This window comes from Zootermopsis nevadensis, unplaced genomic scaffold (genome assembly GCF_977971745.1).
Source record: "Zootermopsis nevadensis isolate Lab colony 2312 unplaced genomic scaffold, Znev_1.0 Znev_ptg000061l, whole genome shotgun sequence".
NCBI classification, from domain to species: Eukaryota; Metazoa; Arthropoda; class Insecta; order Blattodea; family Termopsidae; genus Zootermopsis; species Zootermopsis nevadensis.
This window is the reverse complement of record NW_028259192.1, coordinates 22,859,552-22,885,063: the sequence shown is the minus strand read 5'-3', so window position 1 is coordinate 22,885,063 and position 25,512 is coordinate 22,859,552. Positions and strand designations below refer to the sequence as shown.

The window sequence follows — 25,512 nt, the reverse complement described above, 5'->3', positions numbered from 1 at the left end:
ATGGTTACGTACGGAGCTAGTAAAAACAGGTGATTATGAATTTCCCCACCCATGTGATGGCCCCTGGGAATGTTACCTCCTTGATAAGATCCCTTCAACTGACAGAGTGTCTGACTTGCAAATTACGTGTTCCTAATCTGAACCTACGAAGACCGGTCATGGAGTTACGCTTTTTAAATTATCGATAGTAAGTTACGTCGACATGACAGCGAAAGGCTTTTCTGTGGCATCGACCTACAGCTTCTGGTCACTCCGAACACAATTTTAACATCAGTAATTACCATAACTTCAATGCAATGCAAAGACTTTCCCCAATGCTGTACATCGTTGTTTTCCTCAGTACCTCCAATAAGATGCTATCTACAATATATTTAGATGCAATGTAAACTGTTTCCCAAATTCAAAACTTTCACGTTCCTCGCCCACCGCTCTGACTTCTATGGTGAATACAGAGTGTTCACTGATAAAGTTGAACGTGTCACTTCCCGGATCCCGCCAAAATCTATAAGTTTTTTTCCCCCGATACGATTCAAGTACCGCTCCCTAAAAACAATAAAATTAATTTACGTAAATAAAAGGAGTTCTTGCCTGGAGCCGGGTAGTGACAGTTACTTTCAACTTTATCGGTAAACGCAATGCATCTCAGTAGAACATAAAGTCGCATTCGGCAAATTCCGGACAGTACCTTAAAATAGGCCACGACCACTTTCTTCTGCGTTCCCCCTAATTTATTAACCATTCCATCAGCGTAATTAAATAACAAATAAAACTCTAACAATGACAGGGGCTGAAATGCGGTCAGCCCTTTTGCTTCTCCTAGAATTTAAAACGGTATGTTCATGTCGGATCTACGGCATAACTCGAAATCCAGGAAAGAAGACTCCTCCACCACTATCAGCTTCACTGTGTCGATTGGAAGTCTGATGAAAGAAATCTTGTCTGCACTTTTCAAGTTTCCCGTTCAAAATTTTTGAACTTATAATTTATCCCATATTACCACGTGACTACCACGTAAACAAGTTTTTGCGTTGCTCATAACAATCGCAGAAAATCTGTCAAGAAATAGCAGTTCGGTGGAACCACGGTTCCGGAGAATTTGACGTAAACACGTCTTTACCGAAAGGAAGTTTATATATTGGCTTTATTCTAAATATTTCCTTTATACATGCTTTACAATTGAGATAAGTTTGATTAAGACATTGCTTAATCAACTTGAATTAGTTACGCTTAAGAAGGGTTTGTGGTAGCTGAATGTAATGTAATGAAATGTTTCCTAGGTAACAACAATTCTGAGTAAACAGATGACGTTTCCTAAGTAACCATCTTACACATTTTCCTGTCAATTTTTCGTAAAACGTTTTTGCGGAATGACCCTTCCTTATAGAAGTATTTACGTCAAAAAAAAATGTACAATAGAAACTCGACTAGCGTATAAATTTGCATACGCACTCAAAGATTGTTCGGTACCACAGATTGTAATACAAACCTTCGGTCATATCAAATTCGTCCGACGATTCGGAAGCCATACTTATGAATAGCCACGTCAACGAACATTGTGATGACGTAGACCGAACATCTCCGAACTGGAGCGAGAATAAGGATGTCCGACGTTGTAATCAACAGACGCGATCCACCTGCAGTGGATAAGAAACGTCCGTCATACAAGATTTACTTTGTAGGATTTGAGGTTAATTCATTCTGCTCAAAGCGAAACAATTAAGGATAAGTTAACAAAAAACAAGGCCCTAACGAAGAACATGAACTTGGCTGTAGCGCCGTGCAGCCTCGTAGACTCTTACCGACGTTTCAGAGGTCATTTCTGCCTCCATCATTGTTACCCTGATGATCATTTACCTCTCAAACGTTGGTAAACTTCTACTGTGTCAATATGACTGACACATAAACTCGTATGTTTTACGTATGCAGTTATGAAACTTCGTAAACACCCTGTAGTGACGTCAGAATCCAAGCTCGACAGGACGTGATAACAATGAGAAACTGAAGTCAATTGCGAACAGTACTGAATTCAGTAATCCGTTTATCTCCGCATTTATAATCTGATAAACACGAAGACTATATTTAATAAATATATTAACTGCGTCTGTGAGTGGTAATTTCTACAAACAAATTATAAGCGATTCCCTAACAAATATTCACACATTTAAAATGGGATAACACAGGTTCAATCTTGATTTTATAATTCGTTCATTAAAGCAACAATCTCTTTCTTTACATCTGTTATAATAATTGACATTTTACGTGGTCGTTTTTAGGTAACACAAAGCACTTTCACAGCAAACTCAGAACAATGTCTGCGGGTCATTAATATAATCGATCTAACGTACATACACATACAAAAATATCGTAACATCTTCCTGTGTGTAGACAATTATCTAACGTTTGTTCCTCTAACGTATCTGAAATTCAGCCCTGAAGATGGACGAAGTATATTCCTCCGAAACATAGACCTCTACGTACAAGTCCATACAGCGTTACTACCCAGAAGACCAACATCAACGTCTTCACCACAGCGAAAATATCAAATCTTGTAAGATTTTTCGTTTGTTTAACGACGCTTCAATTACAGTGAGGGGTTTCTGAACGGTAGGACAACGTTGAAGCCGGGACCTCCAGAACACGAAACAACTGTAATGCATTTTTTCAGCCTTCATTTAAATACGAACTAACTCAAGGATTACACATCGTAAACAAATAATTCACACAAAGATAAAAAAAAAATCAATAGCAAGAAATAAAAGAGAATTCAATGGATTTAAACAAAAATTCAAGCGTAAATGTTTATTTATAATAATACTCCCACTACACCGTAACCCCCCCCCCCACACACACACACACACACACACACGAGTTACGATATAAGATACCTGTTGTAAGTAGAATTTAAATGCAGATAATTCTAGTGATTTATTATTAAACCGTTCAAAAACTATAATAAGATACGAACACTGGCTGGTCAGTACCTGTAGGGACCATATGGTTTGCAACAGCGGTTCTTCTACGCTGTACACATCTTACGTCATAACAGCCATTTAGAGACAGGCTCTTAAACCAATAATGGAAAACATGGCAACAAAACAAAGAAACAGTTACAAATGCAGCCAAATAACAATCACAGACACTCACCTACACACCCACTCCACTACAACGTGGCTGCTTGCAACCTCAAAACAATGACCTCGTTAACATTCTACTACCTTTTCCGCAAATATCGACTACCAATTAAACCAAAGCCTTTATAATGCTTCAAGTACTAAGCAAATACTCACTGACTCCCTTAATAAATGAGTCTGAATTTAACAGGAATGCGCACAAAACTTCGGACATCTTAGATTGCGTATGAGCTAATTCAAAAATCAGGCTGAAGTATTTTTTTTAAAAAAAAATTAACAGTTGAACCACGGTTCCGGAGAATCTGACGTAAATACGTCTTCGTATTTAAATTATATTTAGGCAATAAATATATTCCCTCATACGTTCAGCGTTAGGTTTTGGTATTTGTTGGGAACTTCAGGTTAATTATTTAATACTTAAATTTTTTTTAAGTTTTCTGTGCCGTCTCATATATTCTGCATTACGGACTCTTTTAACTTCAATGTCATCCATCTTGTTATCTCTACATAGTATGACGCAACACACAAACGCCTTACCTCAAACTTTGCTCAATTGTAAGAGACCACGACGTCCACCGGCAGCGATGAATTTAATCAAAACTAAAATGGAGAGAGTGGAGGGCAGTTTCACAGATTTCTTAATAATTCTTATACAAGATAAGAACTCGTGATATTCTAAAAGGATTTTAATAGCACAAAATTATCTACTCTACGACACACTTCTTCTACAAGCGATTCACAGCTCAGCTCTTTCCACACTAACGAAAAAGGATTGTTGAAACAACAATGTCGAATAAACAGATGACATAACAATTAGTTTCTTATGTAACATAACAATGCATGCAGGAGTTCATATAAAAGCTGACCATTGTCGGCGGTGCCCGAATTTATAACTTGTGTTGGGCAAGGCCGTGGTCTAGGCAACACGGAGTTTTCCTCCGGGGGCTTCCCCGGCTTCTCCGTGGCATCCCATTCACACACAGAAGAGGGCAATGGCAAACCACTTCTGGATCATCTGCCAAGAACGTATATGAACAGGTGCCAGTCCGAGAAAAGGATGGAAGGATCCTGTTCATATGGACCTGTCCTCAGACAGAACACTAAATAATAATAAGATGAGGTGGTCTAGCGGTTAGAACGCTGGCCTTGTAATCCTGGGGGTCTCGGGTTCGATTCCCGGCGGTGCCCGAATTTATAACTTGTGTTGGGCAAGGCCGTGGTCTAAGCAACACGGAGTTTTCCTCCGTGGCATCCCAACAGTTACTCCATTCACACACAGAAGAAGGCAATGGCAAACCACTTCTGGATCATCTGCCAAGAACGTATATGAACAGGTCCCAGTCCAAGAAAAGGATGGAAGGATCCTGTTCATATGGACCTGTCGTCACACAGAACACTAAATAAATAAAATAATAAATTAAAATTTACACGTTTTTGGTATGGATCTTACACATGTTCGTAACGAAAACTGTTTTTGCCGAATGACCCTTCCGTATAGACGTATTTACGTCAACAAAATGTAAATTACTCTCCTTGGAAAAGGTAAATACAATTAATGTTCTCCTTGGAGAGACAATTCGTCGTTGAAAGAAATACGGTTTCCCAAGTTATGAAAAAAAATTCATTGCAGTCACCTCTTAATAATGGATCCTAAAATACATATTTTGTATTTCTGCTGGTCATTGTGGGAAGATTGACTATCAGATCAGTTCATGAAGCAGATAAATGTGCTCTTATTTGGCAAATCTGTGAAATATCATGCAGTTAAACAAGTCGTCAGGATTTTTTTAACGCAACCTAAAGTCCAAGGTTCAGCGCCCCGACAGGCTAGATAACCACTGGCCTTTGTTAGTATGTGACAGTCATTTCAGATGAAAAACAAATTCTAACTTTCTCTCTTACGATTTTAATACCGGATTGCATCTAGAACAAACATTTTGATACACATCTGATAAATAAATCGAAATGCATCGGCGTAATGCACGCCAATTAGGACACGCTAATGTTCAATTTAATGCCCCACCGAGGAACGACAGTCAAGAACCCTGGCACATTGAACTCATTCAATTAGATCTGTCTACGCAAATATGCACTTTATCTACCTGAGATACTGCAAAGCACTTCGATAAAGATCTTTGATAAAAAAAAAGGAGGTCGGAATTTAGACACGGAAAATACGTTACACTTTAATCGTCTCGCTTATAACGTTTTGTAACTTTCTCTTTGCAAACTTCTATGGCAACTTAATATTTCATTTATAAGATATTGTAGGTGCGTCATATTGTAATTTTATTTAAAAATATTATTAAAATATATTAAAATTGTCCGTCAATCACAATAAAGTAATATAAGATAATTAAATGGTTAAAATATTATCCTTTGTTCCGTATCGAGTACCCGATTTACATATGGAACATTCTCGACATGTTTCGGCTTTCATAAAGCCGTCATCAGGTGTATGTTATAAACTCTTAATTCAATTACTAATTTTTTTTTTAATTAGTAATTGAATTAAGAGTTTATAACATACACCTGATGACGGCTCTATGAAAGCCGAAACATGTCGAGAATGTTCCATATGTAAATCGAGTACTCGATACGGAACAAAGGATAATATTTTAACCATTTAATTATCTTATATTACTTTATTGTGATTGACGGACAATTTTAATATATTTTAATAATATTTTTAATATTTCAGCATATCAATAAAAAAGGGCTTTAACTTGTCAATGCTTACAACTCATTGTACTGATCCTACCTGATACGCGTATGTTATTAGTTTAGAACAAAAGTAGCTCAGACTACATAACGCCGGATCATAGGATTATTAATTGATTGATTGAGAGGAAACTTCGGTGGCCTAATTTAAGATAATTTCCTAGAATTTGTTTGGAAATACTGATAAAAGGGGTCTGAGGCGTGGGCCTCGTGCCGATTGGTCGCTGGGACCGTGGGTTCGAATCCCACTCAAGCCATAGATGTCGTGCTGTCCTGTGTACAGGTAGAGAGAGGCCTTGCGACGGGCCGATCCCTCGTCTAAGGAGTCCTACCAAAATGTCTATAGATCGAGCCAACGAAAAGTTGGTACCCGCAGTGCTCAGGCACTTGAAGAACGGGTCGTTCCTAAGTAAACTGATAAAAAACAACTAAAAACTTCGATAAAAATAATTGGTCTCCGGGCCGAGACTCGAAATCAGGACCTTGCCAGTACAGATCTATGGCACCTGTCTGAATTCTAAACTCCATTATGTTTAGAAAATGAGTACTATAACGTCTCACAAACAAGAAAGTAATTTTATTTCTTAACTAGTAACAGTTTTACGTAGTTAAACAATTAAATATGTTTACCGGACTCATTTACAATACATAAATTTAGAACAGCTGTTTTGCATCCACACTAAAGTAGCCATGAACTTTGCCCCTTAAATACTAATAGTATTTGCATGTACCAACTGTTTTAACATTCAATAACTTGTTATTTTGTCCACAGAGTGCATTTTTTTAGGTTTTTCATATGATTCTCAGCGTAAACATCGATCAGAGTTAACCAATTGATCGTCGTAATGGTGAAGTGTTGTGTTCTCTTTGCGGTACGGACTGAATTTTTAAATGTTATTAAATGCTTCGACTTCAAAAGATTATAAATTATAGGCCTATTATTATTTACGATAATCATTTTAAATTAGAAGTCAAACGTTATTAAAATGCAAAATATTTACAATAAAAAATTAAATATTATTATTGTACTGAATTATTTAACATTACTAATAAATCCCTCATAAGTGTTTTTTATAATGAAATGTGTTATGTCATTAATGTGTACGAAAAACCATTGTCAAGCCAATACGAATACCCATAATCCGGGTCGAGATTGTAACCCTGGACCTCCCGAATATGAAGCTGATAATTTTATTATTATGAAGGAGTAAGCTTGCTCAGACCTTCGTTCGTAAGATTATGTCAATCATAAATACAGCTGTTCGATCCCTTAGCCTCGAAAAGACGGGTGTCCAACATAATATTCTAGTTATAAATTAACCGCTTCCACAAACATTTAGGCAGGTTTTCGTGGTCCACGGAGACGAAATTGTCTATTTAAAATTAACAAACAAAAGCCACTTTTCTCGGGTTAATTCACAACTTATCAGTTATTTCTGTTGCCAAAACATTGTTTTTAATACTTACGAAATTCCTTTTGGGCTACTTCTGCTGATGTTTCCGTTTGTTTTTCACGATACTTATCCGCGTCCATCTTAACACCGATTGTCTGTCGAGCACAGACGATGTCTCCAGTTAAACAGAACAACAGATATCAGCAATTTAAAACTTATTTCATCATTTTGATCGTAGAACGGATTATAATTTTGTTCTTATCTCTGAAGTATCTCACATCGAATCATTATCTGAAAACGAATAGATCAAACTCGTAAATGATTAATGATTGTAATATAAAGGAAACCCACACTTTATCACTTAAATTAGTTTCTGAAGTATCTTTACATACGCCACCAACGTTTCAAAGGTCCGTGCTACCTCTGGTACCTTGGTAAACTTCTATCAGACTGACCACACGGTGGTACAAGCCACAAAACATTTATCTTTGTATTCACAACCGTGACAACTTCAGATCTTACAAACATACTAACCACTCGAGCGCGACTGATACCAATACACTATATATATATATAAATTTCTTGCTGTATTAATAAGTACTACAATTCCAGTTAAGTTCAAAGTCTGTATACGAGCTACAAAGTGTAAACTATCAAAATGTTTACCAACATCCACTTGTATTCATATAACCTCCGTGTCAGGGGCTAAGACGACGATAGCATGTTCCTCCGAAACTCAGATATGAAAACGTACATAAGGTGTTACAACCCACAAAACCATAATCCACATACTCTAAAATATATTTTATTAAATTAATTAAAACAATATAAATTTAAGTCTCTTTGCCGAATTAGTAAGTGTAGGTCTACATATCCCTCAGCCAGGAGCGTTAAGCCGGCTAACACGTTCAAAAACGATTCCCACCGACTGTATTTGGACTTTTTGAACATTCTGTATATTCCTTTACCAACATTTTCACACACACACCCCCTCCCTCGTGATCTGTCCAACACTTTTGAATGAGTCATGCTCCACCAATGCGGCAACAGTCAATTTAGTTACGTGCATTGCACAAAATTCACATGCTTTTATTCCAGCATTTATTTATACAGTAGTTTCGGTAATGTACAATACGTCGTAAAAGCAGCGATTTAGATTACAGCAGTTTAACACGATTTTCTGAACTGACCTAGTCTACGTGCACATCTTACGTTCCTGTTTATTTTAAATCGTCCAATTCTTTATAAAATAATTAGCATTTCATGACAAATATTAACTGCATTTCACATATTCAAACTAATCAGCCATTGGAGAACACAAATAATGATTAAAATGATTTATACAAGTGTGTATACATTTAGGGTTTTGTTACAATACATGACGTTCTAAGTCATACGTAAGCTTATTTAAGCAGTAACTCAGGTGCTATTTCTGAACTTACAATTACTATTTTTATTTGAAGAACGTCTGGCTAATGTGTCTATAATATATTCTACACACCACATATTATATGGAAATTTTACGTAAAAGAAATGTTAATGTCCACCATGTAAGCGAAGACGTTCTTGATAGTGTTAATGTACAGGTTAAACTTGCCTACCTAAGGCGACGTTCTACAAACTGAAGATGAAAGACGAAATTACCTACTAAGTCTGAGTCACACGCAGTATTTATATTTATTTATTAGTACAACAGAGGTTATTAATGTCGCTACATTCACTCGCCACACTCGTTCGTATTTTACTGAACACCTATGGAATCAGTAGGAAGCATAAATGAATGTTTCATAAACTTCGTGGACATGTGAATTCAACCAATTATAATTGCATACACTGTCGCCCTAATAACTACACATCAAATATTCATTTTGCTCAGATTGTTACTTACAGATTTGAGAATTGATGCACACGGTATCACCGACCTGGTCTAGGCGGGCATCTTCGAACTAACTGGCATTCCATGACTATCACTAATCTTACACACAGATTGTACACAATCATGGCCTACTATATTCTCACAAATGACTTGTATGTTTTGATGACAATGGAAACCCAATACACTATAATTCTACAGCTTGTGTAAAACGATATACATGTATCAGGGCACTCAAATATGGGTCATATACCTCCTGAAGTTCTCCTGTTTGGTCACAATTTAATTTCCTTACATACATATACATGCAACTAGCCTGTAATGAGGTTACCTTACGACATTCAACTTTTCTGACATGCCTGGAAACACTGATGGAAGTAATTTTCTGAAATTCAAGTTCTGTCAAATCACTCTGAATGCCTTTTAAGTGATACTAAATGGAAACACAAACTGATTTTTAATTTTGGGAACATGAAAAAGTCACATGGGGCTAAATCAAGACAAGCATGATGGTTATTGTATTTACTTTTTAGGCCAAAAATTTCAATATTGAAAGTGCTCCATCAGAAGGCAAATTAAGATGCAAAAATCAACTTGTCTGGTCAAAGACTTAGTCTCTTTTAAAAGTGTTGCCAGGAACAGTCCAAAACTTGAAGGCAGAATGCTTGGCTGACAACTTATTTTAACATAACAGTTCATCATTTTAAAAAATTGGCATGACGTATTTTGAATGTCAATATATGAAATGAAGTGTTCACATATATCTTCATTATTACCAGTGGTGATGTATAGCACTTAAAAGTACAATCTCATATCTTTGTACTCATCTGAAGGAAGCTTCTCAATATGAAAATACACTCACTCACACACTCGGTCTACGGCGCAGGAAATTCTTTGAAAAGTCGACTGCATACTCGGCTTGTCAAAGAACAGCCAACTTTATGAAAATATACTGGTTCAGAAATACTTTTCCCTTAGAAATAACATATTTATTTTATTTGTTTAAAACAGCACATAGGAAGAACTAGACCAGTGATCCGGATACATCCATCAAAAAATAATAAAAAACAAAGAAAAATCCATTCATTTTACATCAACTCAGAGATATGAATGTGCGTTTTTATTACAGTAATAGTAATGGACAGTGCTTTGTACAGCTGATGGCTGGATCTCAACGCTGAACACTGCTCAGTCCACAATATCTTCCACAACTGCTCGACTGAAGTTTGATCCTTAAACACACAAATTTGTTACATTCAAGATATACAAGTTTTGATATGATTACATGTTATTATAGAGCTTCAGTTATCCAAACACATTAAACTTTCAGCTAGTAATATGCATTCACGTCTGTATTATGTATGGCTAGAAAATTCTAAGATTTGCAATGAACGTACGAAACATTCATCTGCATCTTAAATTGGGAATTATTTTATACGATAATGTTTATCACTTTTATATAAACTCTGTATTACAGATCACTCCCATTTTTGTTCAAGCTCTTATTTAACACAAAACATAATTTAATTATATCAAGCAAACCAGGAAAGATATTAATTCCTGCAACATAAAACCATTGATTAAACCCAGCACTTGTAACAAAATAAATAGACAAATGATTTATTTCTTCTTCAGTAACTAGAAGTACTTTGAAACCCTAAACATCAGTAAATAACACAGATCCACTTCAGTGACCAAAATACTTGTTCTTCACCCAGGTCTGCAAATTTAACATTGTTCTTTTTATTTTAATTGAAAGAGAAATCAGGGGCAATTAAAAGCAAAGGATTTACTTTGGCTCAGGGGTGTACCAATATCACAGACCATGAGATCTTGTGCTCAAATTACAAGACATCATAAACAATTCCCGTAACAAGAACAATGTTGCACTATAAAATGTACAGATGGTGTCAGAGTTGCTCTGTTACCTGGGTGGCAAGGCACAGACATTAAGCAACTGACCAAAATCACTCAGCGACAGCAAACAAAAGAAGAGGTCATGACCTATTTGAAAGTATTATCCCCGCCCAAATAAAATGAGGAAAACCAAGAGAAACTTGTCAGTTGGTGTCTCAGCAAACCACCAAACTGAGGACCTTCTGAATATGTACAAGTGTTACCCCTGCTTTGTCAAAATGGATCGGAATCTGGTAATATCCAAAGTAAATCAATGGATTCAACTTAATATGTCAATGGAAGACAGGTAATTCAAGCTTGAAATGTGCCCACAGAAATAAAACTTAGTTTTATATTGTAATATTTCTAGAAACACAATTTCTAATAGAATAATGTAATATGGATCTGAACAAAAGATGCTCCAATATTAAAAGAGAACCTATGCATTTTCAGCAATTACTGGCAAAACAAAATATCTTAATACAGCATATACTGACACACACCCAAAAGCATAGCGGAAACATGAAGATTTAAAAATAAACCCATTTTAAATATAACTCTTAGCTCACTTTAAAAAAGAGATATACATAAAACACTTCTAGTTCTAACCTAAAATACTCTTGTGACGGGCAAAGACAATAATTATTTGGCAATCTGAAATTTCTACCACAGACATCATTTTGATTTTCATACAGCAAGACATCACAAATAAGAGAGAATCTATGAAATCTTCCTGTCAAGTGTCCCATGAATTTTACAAACTCTCAGGTTGCATCATTTTTAAGTATTAAAATATACAAGGACAAATACTGTTAGTTAATTATAAGACCAGAGGTACTCTTTTGTGCAGGAATTGTGGTGACTGATGGTTGTAACAAATAACGAAACATACACTAATTATATTTTAAATTCCCAGACATAATCGCTGAATCATAACTCTATGGCTGGTTATATATGGAGTAACCATGGTGATGCAACTATTTTGAATCAGCAATTCACCATTGACCAAGGTTATGTCACCACAGTCAGTCTCATAATGGAACAACAGCAATGCTACATTTGTGTAGCCGAGTGTACCAAAAAAAAGTGAACAGAAATTTGTCGGTGCACTCTATATTAATCGTATGAAGTACAGAGCATGTCTAAATATGAATATTAAAAATTCAGTTAATATTGCAAAAAAAACACAATGTATCATCAAACAAATGTTGGCAGAGAACTGACTATGGCGATGCTATTGGCCGCACTTTCTGCGTAGAAGCGTTCATAACAGCAATGCTGTTTAATCGGTAGTGCGGCCAACTGGTCATGAAAGTGGCGTGTTAAAACCTGTTGAGGGACCACAAATGGTTGTAAATTGGCAACACTGCATTGTGTAGAAGGTCCAATCCAAATAAGTAAAGTGTATACCTACAACACATGTACATTTACGCTGAAAAATATTCTAAGGGAGGCTTAACACGTACATTATTTAGGAATATTGGTGGGGGGGGGGGCATTTACTAGCACATAAGTCAATAGATACACATTTTGAAAAAGTTCTTCAAAAAGTCCTCCTTGCTCTGTTCAGTATACCTATTGACTTTATTCAAATACTCCTCCCCCTCTCATGTATCCAATTAACATATTTTTACACTACCTATTTCATGATACTTGTCTGTCTGACAGTTTTTACACAGACGTTACACTATTTTCACTCCTTGCTCTTCAACTCTATGGGATGCATACAATTTAAGTACAGCATACATTAGAATTTTGATGGCAATTATACAAATGCACATATTATATTTACAATCATGCAACAGACTCCATGACCTAGCAAACAGCACAACAAAGACTGACATAGTATGCTATATTTTAAAATAAATTCCACCCATTAATGTCCAACCCTTAATTATAAAAGAGATTCATGCTGTTATTAACATATTCTAGATACTCATGTAACAAGCGGTAGGTACATACAAGCAAATTATATCAAACAGTTCTATTAAGAAGATAAACAAATGAACTGCCTGTCCATAATCATAAAAATGTTGTTACAAATTCCTAGAAAAGCCATCAGTACCATGTTGATTTTATAAAAAGTTGAACTCATGCCACCTACTAACATTCTAGTGAAGTTCAAAGGGTTTATTGTATATTTTCTCCAAATCATGTGAAAACTGCCCATCCTTTCTGTCCAGTAAACACGGTAGATTCAAGTTACTACTGCAATATGCTCCAAAGGAATTTAAAATTAGAGCATGTCATAAAGCTAGACTCTTATCTTGAGAGAAAAATATAAAATAAAAATTTAGCACCAAGGAAAACATTTATAACCACAAGGAATAAAAGACACCACACAATGACAAATTACATTATTTATACAGGTTATTAGAACAGTGAAAATATGGGACTAGGTAAGACAAAAGTGGAAATTAGGAACGAGTGCAACTTTTGAAAAGCGAGCCCATGGAAGACTCAGAAATAGATGAAAGAATAATGCTAAAATCTTGAGGAAAGATGCAAGGTGGATGAAACTGTCTCAGGATCATGTCCAATAGTAACGGACTGAACTGGTGGAAAATTACGTCATTTACATTATTGCAAGTATCAGAGGTAAATAAAAATATTACCACCTCATAGCATATTACCTAGATTAAAAACTGATGCCCACACACATTAGTCAGTATAAAACAAGATGAAAGGAAGAAAAGTGTGAATTATGACAAGTAATCATATTAGAAGTATCAGATCAAATTCCTGAATTGCCACATATATTATCAAACATACTTCGGACAAATTTCAACAAAGCTAAGTAGATTTTGATCAAAGCACAAATCTGTAGCTAATTATTTTAAAATGAAGCTAATTCTCTGATCCAAATTGATGGTTTCCATGACAAACACAATATACTATATGGGATTCCTTAAATCACTCCACTGCAATTTAATTTACAATATGCAAAGCTCTTGCCCAATGACATCTTGTGAACTGTTAAAGGCAAATAAACACGATTTTTCTAGTATCAAAATTTTGTAATTTATATTTGGAATAAAGCATTAATTATCCGTATGTTTCAGCCACGTGCGTCAGTGGCAAGTCAACAAGTCCTTGAACATCATAAAACGTAAGTTAAAAATTACATTTATAATCTTGAACTAAACACATCTACCTGAAATCACACTGTTCTGGTTTTATATGCATTTCTATGGGATTATTTTAGCAGCATGACTTTTGATCCTTTAATCATAAAAAAGTCCACATCTATTCATATGTGATGATCTAATAGCAGAAAATAATATAATCAAGAAATAAAGAGATGCAACACTTTAAATTACTTCATCTTCAAGACCATGCACCACTAAGATGACGATTAAGTATTGAGGAGATTAAACAAAATCAGCAGATTACAAACTCCACAGAGCAGTCTTTCCTGAGAAGCTAAGTCACTCAGCTAGTCAAGAAATTCCCTGCTTTTTACAGAACCTAACAGCTCATTATGACGTTCACAAGAGCCCACAACCGATCCCCATCTGGAGCCTGACAAAGAGAATTACTGCCGCAGCTACAAAATGATAGAAGTATACAGCGACGTTCTGCAGTGAAAGGGATGTTTAAATGTGCAGATTACTTTCTCATGGACTTCAAACTTGAGGGTCTGGCAGTGGAATATAAATGCATAAAATATGACATCTCATCCCTTAACTTGCTAGGCAGTTAAAGCCAGTAACATCACAAATGCAGCCATTTATCTTAAAATATACCTGGGAACTTACTGAATGTAATAAATCATTTTTAATTGAAGATTACTTCAAATGGATAAGATTGTAGAATAAGACGATGTTTTTCTGGGTTATGGCACTGTGAAGACCACTAGACGCCAACGTTTCTCTGAAATGATGGCATCCACCGACAAGTTAACGCAGTGCCAAAACCTAGATCACCATCATCACCCTCACCACAACAAAAACTTCAAATGTCACAAGATGATAAAGGATTCATCCTAAAAATACAACATACATAAAGAAAACACAAAAGACAGATATTAAAATTGCCATTTGCCACAAAACTTCAAATATCTTCACACCAGCAGTTTGTAACTGAAGCCCATAATATTCATTATTAATAAGCATACCACAATTAATCCAACAAAGTATTCACTCTAGATCAGCGGTGCTACTATAAACTAGTCTTTTATAAACATTTGGACAATTATCACAAGCAAATTTCTTGGTGTGTTTCTTATTTGGAACTGCAATAATTAAAATACATTGTAACAGACAGTACTGCCTGATATTTATCTAAAGAAACATTTTTTTTAAATCAGTTGTTGATTGGAAGCTGTTCTGTACTCGGGCATGAAACATTAAAAAAAGCTAGATATAAAATTTGTCAGGAATTGCAATTAAAAAATGACTAGCAGAAACATGTTGAGAATGTTAAAAATGGTTAAATGCAGGCCTTCACCTTGTTTTGGACTTTGTTTCTTATTATTTAAAACCGCTGCACATTAGGAACAAAATCGTAATCTGCTTCAGTTATATATTTACACACACACACACATTACAAAACAGCATTAACTTCTTGGGCGATGTTACAGCAGAAACTATTTTCCTACTCTACGAAAGCTAAACCATTATAACACTGGACTTATTCTGAATGAGAAATATCAGTGTCCACATACAGGGCTGTGCATAAATTAAAATAACTGATCAATTAACTTCCTGCAAGTAACTGGTAAAGTAACAAATTTGTTAATGTTATAGAAGGAAAGATTCTAAGGAACATTAATTTAACTATTTCCTAACAGTGGCCTTATTTTATTTTGCTCTGAACCTAAGTACAAAATCTCAGCCAAATTAACATAAAGGCATGCACAACAGAATCGACACAAATATACAAAATATTTTTATATTTTGTTTTAATAAAAACTATCACATCTATAATGTGTGTCAATCCGAACATGCCACAGGCCTTTAAAGCTTTATATGTTTTTAAAACTATCAATTTTAATTAACAAAACTAAAGTGCTCATAGTACAGAAGCATCATTTCACAGCCCTGACAGAGTAAAGTGTGTAGAAAGCTGCGATTTATGTCAGTGTTTGTCTTCTGGGTTCTGGTGTCACATGATCTTGTAGGCAGATAGCAACATTTGAAGGAACATACTCCCTCCATCTTCAACATTCAACTGAAGATAGAGACATTATGTTTCTTTGAAATAATGCAATCTACAAGATCACACAGCATCGTAACCCAGAAGATGAACACCAACATCCTCACCACCATGAGAACCTGAAATTTCGTATGTCATTCACTAAATGCAAGTGATACTTTTTTAGTATTTTATATCTTTCAGCAGATCAGAGACATTTAAAATGGCACAGCCCTATTATTTAATGCTATTCTTCAATGAGTACATGTCATCTCCTAATTTAAGAAAACAATTTAGACATTCGAAATTATGCACTTTTGTATAATAAAACAATTAATTTTCAATGTCTAATTCTTTTCTGCAATGAAATTATGAAAGGTAAGTAAACTATATTTTCTGATTTACAAGTCTACTAGGAATCAAGCGGCACACAATTTTTGTCAAACGATATGTCTTCTAAATGCTGGAAGTCTTCACACGGACCTTTGGACTAGCTCAGTTTTTATGTTTAATATTTTATGCAGTCTTCAGTAATAATGTTATACCTTTTACACTAAAAATTCAATGGTTCTCAGCGAAGTGTACAATGTATTATACTGTACTTATACAATTAATTACTACAGATTCTCTGATATTTTAGACTGGCATTCAGACCAGACGAGTGTGTCGTAATGCTTCTCGATTCTGGACTTCAATTCTCACGGTAATTTCTTATATCTATATATGTATGGGATGAAGAAAATTCTGCGATTTCACACTGATTTACATTATTCACATTTGGGCTACCTGAAATTGTAGTAGATTGCTGTTTTAAAGTAGAATAAAATGACTATCTAAAAAAATTCTACTTTTACAGTGCCTTGACAATGCACAGTAAGGATGCAACAATCCCAGCAAAGTTTCTTATCTTACTAATGCTGACTATGATGAAGAGAACACATGTTAATTGTCCCACAAATCTGGCTCAATTGTATACCTGTTAACAAAAGCCACTTGAAATAATATATATTTTTAAGCACACTCGTCTTACAGTGCATTGTTTACGGGGATTATTAAAGGTCCAAAATGTTTAGCTTCAAAGAGTTGTACAAAAAATTTGCGATTCTATAACTTCCCCATCACGTTTTTCTAAACAAAAATGTCATAAAAAGTAGCCACGGATCCTGAGTGTGCCCACAACAGGAATAAACAATCAATCTGTGGAATATACTTTCATTACATTTAATTTTGAATTTCAAACAATTAAATATGAAACTCACAAAGTTACAGCTACTTAAAACAACTGAGATCATGACTTACATTAAAAACCATTTGTGTGCAACACTACAAGCGCAAGACTACAACAAATATAATAAAAAAATTTAAGCTTTACATAAAAAGGAAAAATCCAATTCTGATAGCAAATTACAAATTCCAGCTTTCATATAAGAGCTGGAAACATATACACACAATAACACTTGTTACAAAACTGACTTCTCATGAAGAATAAACCCAACATGTTAAACATGAGACTCCAGTAAACAGTAAGATGGGAGAAAAAATTATTTTCACATATATATATATATAAAAAGATACCCAACATCATATAAGATGGACAACACACACCAATGGCAGAAGAATGTTGGGAGAATTTTCACATACAAAAATTTTCTCCTTGGTAGATCCAATTTACGTACTGTATACTGGGACATAAAATTAGTTAACGGATCACAGCCAGATCAAAAAGCACTGCCTTTACATTTTATTATATAAACTACACTAATTCCCCACTCTGGCATTTCCAAGTTAATATCAATTACTTATTTTATGTTGCAAAGCAGACGTCAGCTACTGTGGTGTGGAATTCCCCATTTCAATGGACTTGCTATAACTTGGCAAACGGCAACAAAAATTATTTCAGTTTTGCCCTTTATCTCTTTACAAAACAATGATCTTTTCAAATTGTATTCAGAGTTCCAATATTACAATACACTTTCTGTAATAAAAAAAATCTAAATTACTGTACTACATTATTAAAACAGGGAGAAAAGTTGTCGGTGAAATGTAAAAACACGTACGTCATTTTTAAAAGGTAAACTTGCTAATAACCTTATAGAAACAGGCATTTGTATTTATAAATAAAAGCTGAATTCCTGTCCCTTTATGGTCTTCAACAGATGTAGCTTTAACTTACTTCATCTGCGTGCTTCTTGCAACCAAAGTTTTTTCATTATTTACATAATGTGAATTTCTCATTTCTGGTAACGTTTACAAGGTTCAAATTAAGGCATCAAATAAATTAATATTGAACAAGCTCTCAATGCAAAACAATTTAAAAAGTATGGCTATCCATATTCTCCCAACGTAATACAATGGAAATTTGTAACTACATTGCCAAGAAATAGCAATTCCTTTATATCTTGAAATTTCTCAATTAAGAGAATGGTAGATATTTTATGACACTTTTAATAGGAAATATGGAAGTGGGAATACATTGTTGTCATTCAATACCATGTGCAAAGATCATGACGAGTCCTGGCTCTACCATCATGTCATCGCTCATGTGGCTGTTGTCACAGTGAAGTACCACAACTGCTTGTTTACCAGGAACTCGTTTACACACGTAATTCTCATACTGCCGCCTATTATTCTGCCGTGTCTCCAGCGAACAAAGACCTGGTGGCCAGCGACGTTCATGAGCATACTCCATTAGATCATCCACAATATGTGGTGGGCAACCAGATTCAGATAAGGTACGCTTGATCATTGCCTGCATGTGTAAGAGAAAATAACTTTTAAAAACGTACATGCTTTCTATTTATATCATCTGGCATGATTGGTTACATAAAATTTGTAAAATTTGAGGTTTTCACAGTGGTGAGTATGAAGATTTCTGTCTTCTGAGTTGTTGTGCTGTGTAGTCTGATGACGGAGGCAGTATGACCTCTGAAACGTTGGTTAGTATCGACCAGACTACACGGCGCAACAACCCAGAAGACAGAAATCTTCATACATAAAATTTATTTACATAAACCATACTTCTTACGGCCTTTTAATTCTTTTAACCTGAAGCTTGTCTAAATAACATTTAAAAATTCAGTTTGTACCTTAAAGAAACCACAACACATCTCCATTAAAAAGATCAACTGGTTGACACCGTTTAAGGAAATAATCGCTGGCTATTCTGAAAATCGTATGAAACACATAAACGAACACTGTGGCCAAAATACAGATGCAATACTAGGTATTAAAGAAATTTATAAATTCTTCAATATTAATTACATTCAGATTCGTGATTTTCAACACTAATAATAAATTAAAATACATAAAAATAAATTGAATTCAAAGCAAAACATCCTACAATGATAAGTTTAATAGTCAGTTGTAGCAAGAACTTGAAAGCCTACTGTCCATTAAAAGCTTCTATTTACCGAGGCTACACAGAAATTGGCGGATCTTTTTCTGTGCTTAACTTGTAACAGTACAAATTCCCACTACTAGGTACATTTCAGATAAAATACTCTTGCGGTGGCAGTTTTACTCAAAATTTGTCCACTCCTGGCCCAAATTAAGAATTCAGTGCAACAAGAACATTTCCTTATGTAGACGGCAGTTGACGAGACACCTGAAAACTATTCTAACTTAAAAACATACAATTTTAAAAAATTCTCTACAGTGGTAATACAAAATGAACTACCTAGGCACCTGTCATATTAAGAGCAATGCATAATTTAACAATTTCTTAAACATAATTTTTACCTGAAGCACATCGTCAGGGGTTGAAATCATTCCTCCCCATCTTGTAACACGTGCCCTTGTCAATGAATTTGACCATCGTAATACTTCATCACGTTCCATCTGATCGGCAATAGCTCGCATGGCTGGATTTGATATACGCATGGCTCGCATAAAGTCCTGATAAGAAAATTAGTGATATTCAAATTGAGATTTCAGATAACGATACAGAGACGACTGTGTTCTGGGATACTGCACTACGAAGTCTGGTAGAAACTGGCCAATATTTCAGACGTGCTTATGCTTTCATCATCATCTTACTCATTGCCCTGATAATGGAAGCAGTAAGCATCTCTGAAATATCTGCAAATTTCTACCAGAATATATGCTGTAGTATCTCAGAAGAAAATCACCTTCACAGCTTAATTTTTGTTTTTTCACATAATTAGACATTTGTATATGTCACATTATCAGATGACGTGGAATTATATGTGTCATCAGGATTTTAGGTTTTCGCGGTGGTATCCCAAAGATAGCCGTCTTCTGGATTGTAGCGCTGTGTGGTCTGGCGATGAGATCACCCTGGTGATGGAAGCAGCAATGACCTCTGACACGCTGGTAAACTTCTACCAGACTACACGTTGCTACAAACCAGAAGAAAGCCATCTTCTCCATTAGACATGATCAAAATTGTTCGTTTCTTCCAATGACAAGTCTACATGAAGTCCAAGTTTCTACAGTGTCTCCTACAAACAAACCAACACACAAAATACATTTCAGAATACCTTCAGAAGTTGCAGTTCCCTTTTTTGTTCACTGATTTGGAAGCGCTGTTCTGCCATCTCTTGTTGGAAGTCAGCCATTTTTTGTTGCTGGGTGTGGATGAGGGCACGAAGTTCTCTGACACAGTTGTGGTCCTTGAGTTCATCTTTTGGAATAATCAGACCACATCCTTGTTCACACGGTACTGGTCGCTTAGGATTATGTTCACATTCTTCTAGATGAGAAGGGAGAGTGTCCAGCTTCATAACTGATTTACACCCATAGCTGGCATTGTCACACGTAATGCAGAGTCTGACAAGACAGCAAACACATTATTATATTAATAATCCGTGGCGTAACAGCCCTCTGAGAGCCAAAGCTGACTAGCTGGCTGCTGGCCTTGCATTCTCATGCCTAAGCAGAGGTGAACGATCATCCAACCAGATATAGGGTGACGTGTGGTCAGCACGACGAACCCCCAGCCATCGCTAGTTTTCATGACCGGATTACGCTACCCATTGTAACTCCCCAATTTCCACACGATGCTGGGTTGGCACCGGTCAAAAATCTCATGAGAAATTTCTTTCCCCAAGACTCGAACCTGCGCGCATTCTGTATCACCAGTCCAAAGCATGATACCTCAGACTGCGCGGTTATGGCGCGGGACTTACATTATAATATTACTAGTGTAAAAACCTAATGAAATTCAACACAGAATAATTTATTTCACATTTTCATCCCTTACCCTTGCTCTTACTTCCATTTCTTTATTTCCTACCTTTGATGCCTTCTCTTCCTTGACCATATGCCTTCTATGTTCACCATCATGAAAGCCAAATCTCACAATGGTAATATTGGTTTTCCATTGTATACTTTTTTTTCCAGCTATAACATTCGGTTTTATGTAACTGCATTCTTTTTTTGTGTACACATGGAAAAAAAAACTGATAGATTTGGACATCAACTCTCATTTATTTACCAAATTTTTCATTGGGTAAATAAAAAACTTATGACTTTCTTTTAATTTCTGTGTAAACTTAAATAGTTATGAATATGACTTACTAATCTGGACCTAAATAAGACTTTCAGAATATCTTCTTACATGGCGAAAAACTTAAAATTGTAAAAACAAAACTTTGCGCAACTTGGTTCATGATGAAGAAAAACGTACCTTGCATATGTTTTAATACATTATCATTAAGCTTCAGAAATTTAACTTATTACGAAAGAAAATAATTGGGGGGGGGGGGGGTAAAAATTCATATCTAGGTTTTCCTATGTACTCCACAGGTGACATATATTAAGTCTTCCAAGAAAAGGATATAGTTAAAATCTGTCACTGACAATAGAGAGACGGAAGGATACCTCGTATGAAAATTCTGAATCTATGAAGGAGACAAAATTACAGCCATTCTGTTCTGGTCCATTCATCGACAAAACACTGGCCACATCACTACCCGTTTCATACAAGAGTCGGTTTTACAGCCACGTATTACTACTGCTGTTTTATAGCCAGCACAGAACTTCTGAATGCTTAAAAACTCTAGCATAAAGTGAACAACTTTTGCTTCTACTGTGCACTGACTCTGAAAAAAGGTAATGTAGTTTTATTTTAAAGCAAAAAATGCCATGCTGGCACTACAATTACCTGTATTTCCATACTTGTTTGTTATATAATTTTATTTCTTACAGTATGCATTTTTGAGACACCCTGTATAATAAAGATGGTATGTTAATAAGCATCACTGGTAAGACTTTGTGAAGTATAGTTTTGTGAAACACTATCTTCGCATACCAAAACATAAGGATACCTCGACAATAAGTTCCTTAATATCCGAGGTACAGGTCTTAACTGTGCAGAAGTGATAGCTTGCCGGTCGACAGGACATGTTGGTTGTCGAGATATCCATTCCTGGATGCAGCCTCGGCAGAAGGCATGTTCACAGACAGGAGCCTACAGAAGAGAACATACTTTTTGGTTTGGAGCATCATTTATAACAAATGAAGAAACTTAAGTACCCTGATTGAGTCGCGAGGATTGGTGAGGAAGGAGTCGTAGGTCACCACAAAACACTACACTAGAAGACATTTAAATACACACACAAGTATGCATAATACCAACATCCTGTTTAACAGATAAAATATAACACTTTTATGCCTCCTTTGTTCACGTGATGTTCTGATCTGTTACACTTTATAACAGCATGTTTACATTACTTATGCTACTGACAAACATCTGTGGTTGTACTAACAAAGGTGAGATTTCAAATTTTCATTGTGATGAGTGCATGTGCCTACTTCAGTTAATTTCATTTAAACTATGTGTTTAATTAAATAATAAACACTCTGCAAGGTGATGCAAGCTAATATTAACCCACATGGATACTGTCTTGCAACGTTATTTCTACTTTTTCTTACCTGAAGTGGGTCTTCTAGCACTCCTGAGCAAATAGGACACACTAATTCTTCATCGACTTCACCTTGAAATCGGTTTACTTCAAATCCCATTATGTTCAGTCCTGAAATTAATGTGTTTAGTGTGAGGGATAGTTTAAAATCAGCCAATTTTACAGCTATCTTGTTCTGTTCCAGGTTTAAAATTTATTTAAATTTAAAATATAATATGGTCTCTCTTGTACAACTACATCAAAAATGAAATGGTATAATGTAAAGATTAGTAATTAAAATTGGCTCCTTTCAGGTCTGAACAATTTAATACTGATCTGTTATTAGTAACAATACCAGATATACAGAAGACCTAAAATGAAAACAGCAGAAACATTTTAAATGAGACAAGTGTCTGGATATGGCCAACTGGCCTTGATTTTTGGAAATATATTTTTAGGTTACCCACCAAGAGATGCAAACTCTTAAGCCATTGTGCTTGGCAACTATTAGGTAGTTGGAATCTACTGGTGGCAATTTATGACTAAAGTGTATAACTACTAACTCATAATTCACACTAGTCTCCTTGTATAGTCAAATTCATTTGAAATAAAGTAAGCACTAGACGTTTCTTTTTAAATTCTTGTTGAGTGTCAACAGTTTCTCAGTGCCTTTCTTTTTACATCAGATTGCAGCAGCATAAATCCAATTTACCCATCCCACAACTTAGTCCAATGAATACATATTTTCATAATATATCATTATTTATATAAGATAATTATGACTCACAGAAACCAAAACTGATGTAATAAATTAAAAAATATATACAATTTTAAAATATTTGGACTCAGCTCTGAAATTTTTTTTATAATATGAAATATTAATGCTGTTGGGGAAATTATCAGCATATGCCTATAAGTGCCTTCTACTCCAGATCTATGCTAGATAAAATGCATGCATACAATTAAACCAAATAACAATGCATTCATAACTTTTAATTTCCCATAATAACTATATCTGTTCAAGTCTACAAATGTGAATGTTCCACTAAACTTCAAAATTCTTGAGTTCATGTTACCCATCCTGCATTTATATGAAGCTTTAATACTTATATATCTGTATTTATAACACTGGGAAATAGACCTACAATGTGAGCCAAATAACAACATTAGAGAACAAAAGGGATAAGATCCATTTTTACCTGTGAAAGAATCAACTTTGACACATATTAAAAACTAAATTGGTACTGCAATAATAGTTCTCTTTTCACACAACAACAACCCACTTACATGTTCAGTCATCAGTACAGAATAGAGAAGAGAACAATTAAACAAAAGTAATCTATTATTACAACTAACAATGGTTCTTACATATTGGAACATGTTAGAAAGTAAGGGCATTTGTGCACTTTTTCTGTTACAATGAAATTATTTTACTGTCCAATTTGAGCAATCTACTCCTGGTAGCTTACAAACCATTTTTTCACCAAACTGCCAACATTCTGTCATACAGACTTACATACTCTACTAATGCCAATACTTCATTACCGATACTGGCACTATCGTCTTTTCCTAACTGTCCACATTAATCCTTTATGCGACCAATCCAATACAGCTCATAGATAGTATAATACTATTCATAAACTACGATATTACCTATGACACCAATTTACCAACACAACAGACCAAACCCTGGAGTACAAAACACTGAAGCAGTTGTCCAAAGAACACATTAAAGAAAATAATAAGAACAAAAGCACAAATTAATTCCAAAATTCGAAACAGATCCAATTATGAACACGACTCACACAGATTAACCTACATGCGTTAAACTTCTAACAGAAAAATGTAATAAATTATTCCAACAGTTGGTACGCCACCGAACGAATTTAAGAGCAGAGAATAAATGGTAAGAGGTTATTGAAATTTTGTATGGACGTCATGCCACAGGTAAGATCATGAAATTCATACTATATAATGTCATGGATCTTGTCATAAAGTCCCACGAACATATCAAAGTCCCAAGGTGGAAGAAACGCGGAATTGGACACGATGATTAAAAATGTGCTTTATCGTAACGTAATTATGGTCAGATATTTGTCAATATTTCTTAAGTAGTGCCTATATGTGTCGAAATACAGCATGAGACAAAGTTTCCACTTCATAAACAGAATGGATGGTCAACAATTCTGTCTCGACACAACCTAACACAACATCCCGTAACGTACCTAAAACTCGCCTTCATGAGTCCTCTGAAGGCCATGTATTTTGAGGTTTGAACTCACTCAACGTAACCCAATAAAACTTACGCTAACAAAACCAACCGTAACCTTACCTTTCCTACCTGTGATAATCTCTATTATAAAAATTCGTGATTTGTCGTCGTCGTCAACCAATTTTTATTCAAAAAGTTACAGTGGAACCACGGTTCCGGAGAATCTGACAGCGGTAATTTCTCGGCCAGCTCAATAATTATTATTCTCTCTCAATTTTATTAACAA

The 25,512-nt window shown here is 35.2% G+C and overlaps 2 protein-coding genes across 7 annotated transcripts in view; both read right to left on the bottom strand.

Annotated features, from left to right (window-relative positions):
• LOC110828706 (peptide transporter family 1) overlaps positions 1 to 9,935 on the bottom strand; it is a 33,185-nt gene extending 23,250 nt beyond the window's left edge. Inside the window, exons 1-2 of one of the 2 annotated variants that reach the window (XM_087340886.1) lie at positions 9,135 to 9,935; positions 7,320 to 7,537 (exon numbers count right to left, since the gene is read on the bottom strand). In XM_087340886.1, coding sequence (XP_087197012.1) covers positions 7,320 to 7,386 — 67 coding nt within the window. In that variant the 5' untranslated portion in view covers positions 7,387 to 7,537; positions 9,135 to 9,935. Of the gene's footprint in view, positions 1 to 1,486; positions 1,592 to 7,319; positions 7,538 to 9,134 lie in introns of those variants that run through there. The other variant, XM_087340887.1, reaches the window with a different exon arrangement.
• A 148-nt stretch (positions 9,936 to 10,083) lies between these two features.
• On the bottom strand, positions 10,084 to 24,796 carry elgi (E3 ubiquitin-protein ligase NRDP1 elgi). 5 transcript variants are annotated; one of them, XM_022065146.2, is made up of 7 exons: positions 24,668 to 24,796; positions 23,046 to 23,146; positions 22,439 to 22,581; positions 20,651 to 20,939; positions 19,890 to 20,045; positions 18,642 to 18,900; positions 10,084 to 10,351 (listed from the first exon to the last, which is right to left on the bottom strand). In XM_022065146.2, the coding sequence occupies exons 2-7, from the start codon at positions 23,133 to 23,135 to the stop codon at positions 10,308 to 10,310; spliced, it is 981 nt and encodes a 326-aa protein (XP_021920838.1). In that variant the 5' UTR covers positions 23,136 to 23,146; positions 24,668 to 24,796; the 3' UTR covers positions 10,084 to 10,307. The 5 variants fall into 5 exon arrangements, with proteins under 5 accessions (XP_021920838.1, XP_021920835.1, XP_021920837.1 ...); XM_022065143.2 differs by lacking the exon at positions 24,668 to 24,796 and adding an exon at positions 24,531 to 24,655; XM_022065145.2 differs by lacking the exon at positions 24,668 to 24,796 and adding an exon at positions 24,560 to 24,655.
• Positions 24,797 to 25,512: the final 716 nt, after the last annotated feature.

Excerpts from the sequence above, each read along its gene's own strand:
- elgi (XM_022065146.2), bottom strand. The coding sequence starts at position 23,135 with ATGGGATTTGAAGTAAACCGATTTCAAGGTGAAGTCGATGAAGAATTA. Across the intron at positions 18,901-19,889 it reads CCCCTGACGATGTGCTTCAG|GCAATGATCAAGCGTACCTT; the intron begins GTAAAAATTATG and ends TTACACATGCAG. Across the intron at positions 10,352-18,641 it reads CGTCATGATCTTTGCACATG|GATCAAACTTCAGTCGAGCA; the intron begins GTATTGAATGAC and ends TGTGTGTTTAAG.